The sequence below is a fragment of the Panulirus ornatus genome, chromosome 1 (assembly GCF_036320965.1).
Source record: "Panulirus ornatus isolate Po-2019 chromosome 1, ASM3632096v1, whole genome shotgun sequence".
Classification (NCBI taxonomy): domain Eukaryota; kingdom Metazoa; phylum Arthropoda; class Malacostraca; order Decapoda; family Palinuridae; genus Panulirus; species Panulirus ornatus.
Genome location: NC_092224.1, coordinates 89,653,784 through 89,663,783, shown reverse-complemented (window position 1 = coordinate 89,663,783; position 10,000 = coordinate 89,653,784). Strand labels below are relative to the sequence as shown.

Below are 10,000 nucleotides of genomic sequence, written 5' to 3'. Positions count from 1 at the left end.
ACAGCAGCAGCAGCCCTCCTCAGGCCCACGTATCCCCCACAGCCTGGTGGCTGGTCTGGTACACTTTGTAGGTACTTGTCCAGTGTACATCTTGCACTTGTCTACTGTGCATCCCATCATGTTTCTGATGGTAGATGGCAAGGTGGTGAAGAGTCTTGGGCCTCAGATGTTTAAGGTGTTCTCTCTCTTTTTTTTTTTTTTATCTGTATCGCGCCTTTAGATTTCAGAGGCAGTAATTAACAAAGTCTTCTATGCCTTTGGTGCCAGTTGGACACTTCCAGCCTCTCCCGTCTGCGCTCCAGTGAACATAGCCTCAAAGATTTAAGCCAGTCCCAGTAATTTAGATCCTTTACTACATTAATGTGGACTGTGAAAGACCTGTGAATACTTCCTGTTTCCGCAGTATCGCCCGCCTTGTCGGGTGATTTCGTAACGCAGCAATATTCAGTTCGCGAAAGAATGAGCGCCTTGTGTGATATAATTGGTTTATCTTTCCTTGTCTTGAAGGTCCGCAGGATCCAGCCTGCCATCACTCTGCCTGAGGCAACCGTTGTTTTATCGTTTTCACTCAAGGTTAGGTCGTGAGACATTATTACTCCGAGGTCTTTCATATTATTCGTCTGGTTTATGATAGCGGTCTATGTCTCTCCGATATTCTGTGTTATGTTTTTGATTTTTTTTTTTTAATATTCCCATACGGAAGGAGTTGAAATTTATCTCCTTTGAAAAGCATGTTTTTTCTCGATTGCCCAGTTAAAGACTTCGTCTGCATCTCTCTCTCTGGCCTTTCAGCATCTTTTATAGTTGTGATTCCTATACTTATTCCTGTGTTACCTGCAGTGGGTGATATGAAACTGTGGCTGGGTGAGGGATGAGTCAGGGTGCCAGGTGTTGGGTGAGGGATGAGTCGGGAAGGATGAGTCAGGGAGCCAGGTGCTGGGTGAGGGATGAGTCAAGGAGCCAGGCGCTGGATGAGGGATGAGTCGGGAAGGATGAGTCAGGGAGCCAGGTGCTGGGTGAGGGATGAGTCAGGGAGCCAGGTGCTGGGTGAGGGATGAGTCAGGGAGCCAGGTGCTGGGTGAGGGATGAGTCAGGGAGCCAGGTGCTGGGTGAGGGATGAGTCAGGGAGCCAGGTTCTGGGTGAGGAATGAGTCAAGGAGCCAGGTGATGGGTGAGGGATGAGTCAGGGAGCCAGGTGCTGGGTGAGGGATGAGTCAGGGAGCCAGGTGCTGGGTGAGGGATGAGTCAGGGAGCCAGGTGCTGGGTGAGGGATGAGTCAGTATGGCAGATGGCGTGTGAAGGATGAGTCAGGGAGCCAGTTGGTGGGCGAGAGATATCAGGGAGCCAGATCAGGTGATGGGCGAGTGATGAGTCAGAGAACCAAATGGTATTTAAAAGATGAGTCATGTAGCCAGCTGGTAGGTGAGGGATGATTCAGGGAGCCGGGAGGTGGTTGAGGATGAGGCAAAGAACCAGTTGGTGTGAAAGAGATGAGTCATGTAGCCAGCTGGTAGGTTAGAGATGAGTCAGGGAGACAGCTGGTAGGTGAGAGATGAGTGAGGGATCCAGCTGGTGGATGGGAGATGAGTCAGGGAGGCTAGGTGTTGATGATTTCTACAGGTGGTGGTAGGGAAGGAGACAATGATGACCAGGGGGGTGAGGGGGGAAGGGGTATTTACACCAGCTGGTGGTAAAGAGAGGCGTGTATTGATCCCACTTGTGTAGTGCTGGCCACGCTGCCCTTAGCTTGTGTTCCTCTCCCTGCCCCACCCATGCTCCAGCCTCCCTCCCTCCACCCCTCAGGTGCCCCAGGGTTCCCCGCTCTCCCTTACCCCTCTCCCTTTCCTCCATATGTGATCCTGTATCGTCATTCTCCAACCTACTCAATACTCACTTGTAAGACGATGACAACTCTACATATTTCAGCTCAGTATCTCTCCGCTCCTGACTCAAAAGCTTGTTTTTTTTTCTTGAACTGAACAATTTGGACTTGTGCGGCATACTTTTTCTTGAACTGAACAATTTGGACTTGTGCGGCATATCGGAGTGGGAAAGCAGTAACCCGATTTATATATAAATATAGTGTAGAAATAATTTTCTACCTACACGTATTTCAAAATATTACTCAGTTCCCACTATTATTTTTCAAAACATTCCAGTTCTTCTTACGGTACAGTTCTTCTTACGGTAACAAAAACATTGGTCATAACCATATCCTCCACTCACTTCTGGAAGCCCTTACGTAATGAACACTATAAAATCTGCTTCCCAGAGCCTAGACTTGCGAGCAGCTGGCTGTTCCATATTTTCATGAGCATTTACTCGTTGCAGTATATATACCCGCTGCTTGCTGATCTGAGACGGTCATTCATCCACCTCTCCCAGAGTGGAATCAAAAGCCCTCTTCCTTATTATCTCTCCTGCTATAACCCGTGGTCAACTATCTCTTTCCGTCCCCCTAGTGATGTTGCCTCCGTCTCACTGTTTTACAGGTACTTTTTTTTTGCCCAATGCTCCTCAGTAGGTTATGTACCTCTGAAATCCAAAGGTGCGATATACACAAAAATGAGAGAATACCTTAAACATCTGTGGCCCAAGACTCTTCACCACCTTGCCATCTACCATCAGAAACATGATGGGATGCACAGCAGAGAAGTTCAAGATGTACACTGGACAAGTACCTACAAAGTGTGCACCAGACCAGCCAGCCAGGCTGTGGAGGGCTATGTGGGCCTGAGGAGGGCTGCTGCTCCTGCTGTGGCTTCTAACAGCTTGGTAGACCAAACGACCCAACCCAACAGCCTGGGCTCAGCCCGGGTTATGGAGGTAGAAGACTCCGGAGAGACTTGTCCAGGTGTTCACCAGGTGAGTTGCTCGAGTGTCTCGCAGTTTGGTCTCGTGGCGGCACGCAGCGAGCTGCTTCCGTCCATGGTTTGTGTGTGGAGAGACGCCATGCGAGGATGAGCCATTATGATAATACTTCGCATCCTCGTATCTTTTATCCTTCCCTCTGTCTATATCTTTTCCTATCTTTAAGACTCATGTTTTAAGCATTCAAGTACCTTAGATTTAAGACTCATGTTTTAAGCATTCAAATAGCTTAAATTTAAGTTAATCTCTTCCATATTCTCGTTTTATTTTTTTCCTCGCATTTTCTTTAGATATCTTTCCTCCGTCGTGTGAAGGTAGGGGTGGGTACACATAGAGCCGTACTGATGTATCATCTTCTTCTTGGTGCAGGTGGTGAGGGCGTGGCGGCGTGGGCGTGGGAGAATATGGTCTCCGGCAGTTCCACCACCGCCAGCCACGACGGTTATGAGCCAGAGGTGAGTACTACTGACACTTTCCCCCCCCCCAGGTACTGAGCTCCCAGTCCCCCAGGACTGACCTCTAGTTCCCCAGTACCGATCCCCAGTCCCCAGTTCTGACCTCCAGTCCCCAGTACTGATCCCCAGTCACCAGTAGTGACCCCGCGGTCTTCATTACTTACGTCCAGCCCTTATTAGTGACCAGCCTCAGAAATGACCAGCCCTTCAGTGATGACGAGCCTCCAGTAGTGTCCAGCCCCCAAGTACTCATCATCCCCCAGTAGTGACCAGCCTCCAGTAGCGACTAGCCCCTAGTGATGACCAGCTCTCAGTAGTGACCAGCTGTCAGTTGTGACCTGTCCTTAGTAGTGATCAGCCTTCAGTAGTGACCATCTGTCAGTTGTGACCACTCCTTAGTAATGACCAGCTTTCAGTAGTGACCATCTGTCAGTTGTGACCACTCCTTAGTAGTGACCAACTTTCAGTAGTGACCAGCTGTTAGTAGTGACCAGTCCTCGGTAGTAACCATCTGTCAGTTGTGACCAGTCCCCAGTAGTGACCAGTCCTCAGTAGTGACCAGTCCCCAGTAGTGACCAGCCTCCCCAGTAGTGACCAGTCCCCCTAGTAGTGACCAGTCCTCAGTAGTGACCAGCCTCCCCAGTATCTCATTCCTGCTAAACCACAGTAGTGACCAGCCCGCTGACAGTGGGCAAGAGAGGTGTATCCCACCTCTGGTGTGTCTTGACCCACGCACAGGTCAGTGAGTGTTGACCTGTGAGGATAGCGCCAACGACACACCAAGAAAGTAATAAGACTCGGTCGCTCGCTCTCCATAAGACTCTCTCTATCTCTCTCTCTCTCTCTCTCTCTCTCTCTCTCTCTCTCTCTCTCTCTCTCTCTCTCTCTCTCTCTCTCTCTCCTTCTCTGTGGCCTTATGGTAATGATGATACCCCGTGGAGCCTCATACCCGCATGATGGTGGGATGATGAACATTGCTACCACCCAAGTCTTCATATGTCTCTGGGCTCACGCGATGGAAGTACGATGGTTGATAGTGATCAGGTAAGTTAAGGCTAATATCTACTGGGTATTGGGTAGCGTGATGTGGGAGAGGCTCATTGTGATGAGGTGATGTAAAAGGTAATTAGTCTTGCGTAAAAAAAAGAGTGGGGTTAGGATAAGGTGATGTTAAAGGTAATTAGTCTTGTGTAAAAAAAGAAAAGGATTGGGGTTAGGATAAGGTGATGTTAAAGGTAATTAGTCTTGTGTAAAAAAAAAAATATTAGGGGTTAGGATAAGGTGATGTAAAAAGGATCGTGGTTAGGGGTAAGGTGGTGTACATGTATGAGGTAAGACCCAACTCTCGTCTTCCTCACGATCCTCACGTAACATGAACTTGGAGATGACTGCTTCAACCAGAGTGCGAGAGATGACACGGCTCTGAAATGTTAAGAGATCCATTTGTCTTATCATGGAAGTCGTCCGTGGGTCTGTAGTAGTTAGTGTGGCCAGATACGTCTCAAGGGCGTGTGTGTGTGTGTGTGTGTGTGTGTGTGTGTGTGTGTGTGAGTGTAAATTGGATTTGTTCATTATCTCTGTATCCTTGAAGATGTGATTTATCACGACAGAGCCCGGATCTCCATGTATCATCTTCCTCGTGTCTTCCAGCGTATTACCCGAATCACGCGTTCTCTTGTGATTTTATCTGCATATACTCATATATATATATATATATATATATATATATATATATATATATATATATATATATATATATATATATTAGTGACCGACTTTACACGATCTCCAGTCTTGCCTGTGTTGGGTAAGAGGAAAACAAAGGATGAGAAAATAATGAAGAAAGTAATTAAAGTTCCTTCAGTGTGTGTAGACCTGACTCTTGAAGTTAGAGACGATATAAGAAGCGGGAAAGACTAAAGGAGGAAGAGACGTCCGTGGCTTCTCAGTTCGAGGGAAGAAGAAGGAGGAGAAAAGTGTGTAATAACGGCCAGTCCTCGTTTGACTGGTCTCCACACGCAAACTGAAGGAAGCATCTGCAGCCAGATGCAAGCTTTAGTGACAGGGGCACAGCCAGACATCCCACGAGAAGAGTTGTTTGAATATTACCCACAGAACAGGAGGATAACAGCTATATATAATGGCGGATGGGAAGGGATGAGTGAAGGGAGGTTGATGGTTGGAGGATTCGCTCTGGACTAAGAAACACACGGATGAAGACCCATTCCTGATATGCCAGTTGTACTGAGTGCTACGGCAGATGAACCACACTGGGGATGTGGAGTAGCTGCCGACAAGAGTGATAGTTACGGCACCTACACAACGCCCCCCAGCTTTTTGGAAACACACTCGGTAATGTTGCTCATATGGGTTTTCCAGGATGTAGTGGAGGATATGGTAAAGTTCAGCTGGTTCTTATTGCAGGGTGGAATTGTAAAGTTGTGGGATATACTAGAGGGAAAACGAGGGACATTTAGGGAGAGGTATAGGTAGCTGCTGTGTTTTTGCACTGTTGAGTATTGTCAGTATACTGCATGACCATTCTGAGATGTGGCGCAGGTCCGAATTAGAAGAGGAGACATGTTCAGTGCGAGAAGAACATTGGGGAGACATGCTCAGTGCGAGAAGAACATTGGGTATTAGATAAAGGAGGGGAGGGAAGTGAGGCGAGATATGCTGAGGTGATATCACCAGGTGAAGAGAAAGAAGATCATTGATAGAGAGAGAATGAAAGAAAGTAGGCCACAGGATCGAACCCTGAGGAACACCATTGCTGACGGGAGATGAGGGAGTAGTCAACTCCATCATGGACTGTCACAGGTACAGTGGTGAGAGAGGGAACGATGCAGTAGGGAACTAGAAAGCAGAAAAGCAGATACTTATGCCACACCCTGACACATTCTCAGGAAAGGTCGAGGGCTGCGACAAGATATTTCACCAGAACTCCTACTGGGGAGGAGATCGAGTACGTACAATGGTCATTATAGTACTGTCTTGAATGTGAAGCTGCTTGAAGGTGTTTTGGCTCCTGAAGGTGTAGCCCTTCCCTATGGTTCCTGAAGGTGTGGTCGTTCCTTATCGCTTCTGAAGGTGTGGTCGTTCCTTATGGTCCCTGAAGGTGTAGCCGTTCCTTATGGCTCCTGAAGGTTTAACCGTTCCTTATGGCTACTGAAAGTGTAGCCGCTCCTAATGGTTCCTGGAGATGAACTTAAAACCTGGTGCTTCCTGAAGGTGTGGTCGCTCCTTGTCTTTCCTTGAAGGCGTGGCCTTTCCCTTATGGTTCCTGAAGGTGGCATAACTTCCCACTTGGTGTACACACACACACACAAATGGCAGAAAACGACGAAGACTCAAACTGCAGACCCAGCCATGATGTAAACAGGAACACAGACAGATATGGAACACCCTTGAGAGGAACACCGCTCGTCCATCACTATACAGAAAGAAGACTTTCATCGTCTGGCTTTACTACTTTGTGCACTGAACCAGCATACAGCGCCTGAAGCACCGGGAATACTCGGCAAGCCACTGCCTCGCCTTCGACAACTCAAAGTAAGGCCGTCGTGTTGTCTTTTTTTTTTTTTCCCGTGCGCGGCTCAACTCTAGAAGGTTTTAATCTTTCGAGAAACCTGTTAGATCGTTCTCTCTCTCTCTCTCTCTCTCTCTCTCTCTCTCTCTCTCTCTCTCTCTGGCTCGGTTTGAATGTTTCACTTACGGTCTAGCTTAGGTAAGGACCTTGGTCTTGGACTTGACTCTTCGAAATGAGAAGAGAGAAAAAAGGAAAAGAAATGCCCAGTAGACGACGACACACACACACACACACACACACACACACACACACACACACACACACACACACACACACACACACACACACGTACACACCAGACATCATTACACTCTGTACACTCACTGTCTACCGTGTCTTTCAGTTCTCCTTTCCAATCTGGTTTTCTTCCTGCCCCTCACCACCCCGGTGTATAAGGCCTGGAGGAGGGAGGGGGGGGGGGGGTTACAACAGGGGGGGCCACTTCGACTGTGCCGCTGGGGAACTCTGGAATGAAATTCCGAGACATTATGGTGCACTCAGGGTAAAACTGACTCTCTCTGTGTGCAATTTAATGGCCAAGTGGATTAAGCCGGTGGCACCGTTGATTACACCCTTCCCCCCCACACACACACCACCCCACCCCAGGAGGAACGCGGGAGGCGAGCCACAATCACTGGCCCTCTGGTGTGGTTGTGGTGGTGGTGTGGTGGTGGGGGGGGGGATGGTTGGTTGTCAGTGAATCTTCCAGCGCCCCGGCTACGTACAGAGACTTGCCGTGATGCGTACTTAGACGCATTGATACGTACAGAGACTTGCAGTGATGCGTATAGAGACTTTGCAGTGCTACGTGCAGAGTTTTATAGTGATACGCACAGAGACTTGCACTGCTACGTACATAGACCTGCAGTGATGCGTTCATCGACGCAATGATGCGTACAGAGATTTTGCAGTGATACGTACAGAGTTTTATAGTGATACGCACAGAGACTTGCAGTGTTACGTATAAAGACTCACAGTGTTACGCACAGAGACTTGCAATGCTGCGTACAGAGACTTGCAGTGCTACGTAGAGACTTACAGTGCTACGTACAGAGACTTGCAGTGCTCGTGGTGTAGGGATGATGATGATGATGGCGGCAAGCATTCTGTAGTGAAGGTATGAGCCCAGAGGCAGTAAGCAGTCAGTGTCATGAGACCAGCTGCTCTATCCAGCCCAGAGTCTGGACCCCAGCCCCTGGGTAAGGAGACTCGTGAGCACCACTGCAGGTAAACCTCGGGGAAAGAGAGATGATGACGACCTCAGCACCCACCCATGGAGGGGTGTCGTCATGAACCAGACACGGACAGGTAACTTGGACACACACGCACACACACACACACACACACACACACACACACACACACACACACACACACACACACACACAGCTCCAGGAGGAACTTAAGATTAAGTGATAACTCATCAGATTGGGGGTCAGGGGAGGGGTTGAGTTGGGAGGTCATGAGACGAATGAGGAAGAGTTGGATGCTCTCTCGGTAGAGGTCACCTCTTTGCACCAGGGTGCTTATGGTGGCTGCTCTGGTTAATCAGGCTGTTGGAGGACGCATCCCGTAGGCCTCTGCGTAACCATCACACATGTCCGCGCTGGTCTGGTACTTTGTGCAGAGCGAGGCCTTTTTTTTGAAACGTAAAATGACTGCATAATATTCCGTCTTCGTGAGGGTGTTGTAATACCACGCTGGTGGCATGGGTTGTGGCTGGCGACGGTGGGCCTGACTTGCCCTGATAACGGTAATGGTGTGTGTGTGAGAGGGAGGGAGAGGGAGGAAGCAGGCGCCTGATGAGGAAGGGAGAGCCTCCATACCTCCCCCATGTTGGGGTGCAGCGGCAGGGAAGATGAGCTACTACTCCCCTGGGGAGCGGCGGAGAAGGGGAGCCACTGTCAGGAGAGTACAGCGGGAGGACACCCAGCTCGCACAGGGGCGGCGGGGCGGACGATAAAGGGGATGATTGTCTTCGTAAGGAATGAGACGTGGAAACCTCCACACTGGAAATGTTCAGACTTATGAATGGTGCTTTGTACTCCACTCAGGAGACCACAACATACAGTATCAAAACGGTCGGTAACAAGAGCATCATGACTGTCGTATCAAACCGACGGGAAAATTGCGTCTTTGACAAAAATGGTTCCTGTGACTTCTACACACGAGGTTGTTACAACGTCCAACACACGAGGTCGTTACAGAAGACATCGACGTCATTTGCCTGCTAGATTATGTAACACCTGCTGGTAACCTCCCACACAAATTACCCGGTTACAGATGTTTCGGTCTTACAGCGGTCAATACTTGTCAGACGCATGTGAAGCAGTCACCACCTCCCTCGCGTACTCTCTCACCTCCCAAAAAACTTGACGGATTCCAGTACCACGCCATCATCGTACGCCTACACTCTGTGTACTAAATGCCTGTGATGCATGTGCACAAATGTTCCTCCCTTTACACGAAGTGAACCTTTACGTCCTAATTGGGGGACGTAAACACTAGATACAAGAAGTTTTAGAACCTCACCACAATACACACCATCTTCACTTTCAACACTTTCTACCAAAGTCAGTAATTTTGAACTCGCGCAGAATCTGTAGCCTGTAGACAACAACAACAGAACACAGAGCATCCATACTGACGTCTGTCTGTCTGAGCTCTGCCACTGGGAGGGCTGGAAGTGCTGCCATTGTGATCCAACCCAATGGTAGAAGCGTAGTGAAGGATATGAGAATAGATCCTCGGGCAGCTACTGTATCTTACATTAGAATGGTTTCGGTATATTCATAGCTCGTCACTACTTGCCTTCAATACCCTGATACTAGAATAGTAACATGCTGGTCTCTGAAGCCAGATGGAGACATGCGACCATCGCTGGTGAAGGGATATAGATCAAACAGTTGCGAGTTGCCTTTCACATACGTCTCCGGAAACACGAGGAGATGACTACCTTCGCCAGACTTGCATGAGATAAAGCGACTTTTGAAGACTGCATGTAGGTCTCGAACGGTAGTTGAAGAACTGGAATCTGGAAAGAATTAGCAGACGTGTTTGAAGCAAGGAGAATAGTACGAATAGA

At 48.7% G+C, this 10,000-nt stretch overlaps 1 protein-coding gene across 1 annotated transcript in view; it reads left to right on the top strand.

The window, feature by feature from the left end:
* The window catches only part of LOC139750355 (uncharacterized), a 722,120-nt gene that overhangs the window by 131,347 nt on the left and 580,773 nt on the right, over window positions 1-10,000 (top strand). The window contains exon 2 of the mRNA XM_071665103.1: window positions 3,241-3,326. Within this exon, the coding sequence (XP_071521204.1) occupies window positions 3,276-3,326 (51 nt within the window). The 5' untranslated portion in view covers window positions 3,241-3,275. The remainder of the gene's footprint in view (window positions 1-3,240; window positions 3,327-10,000) is intronic.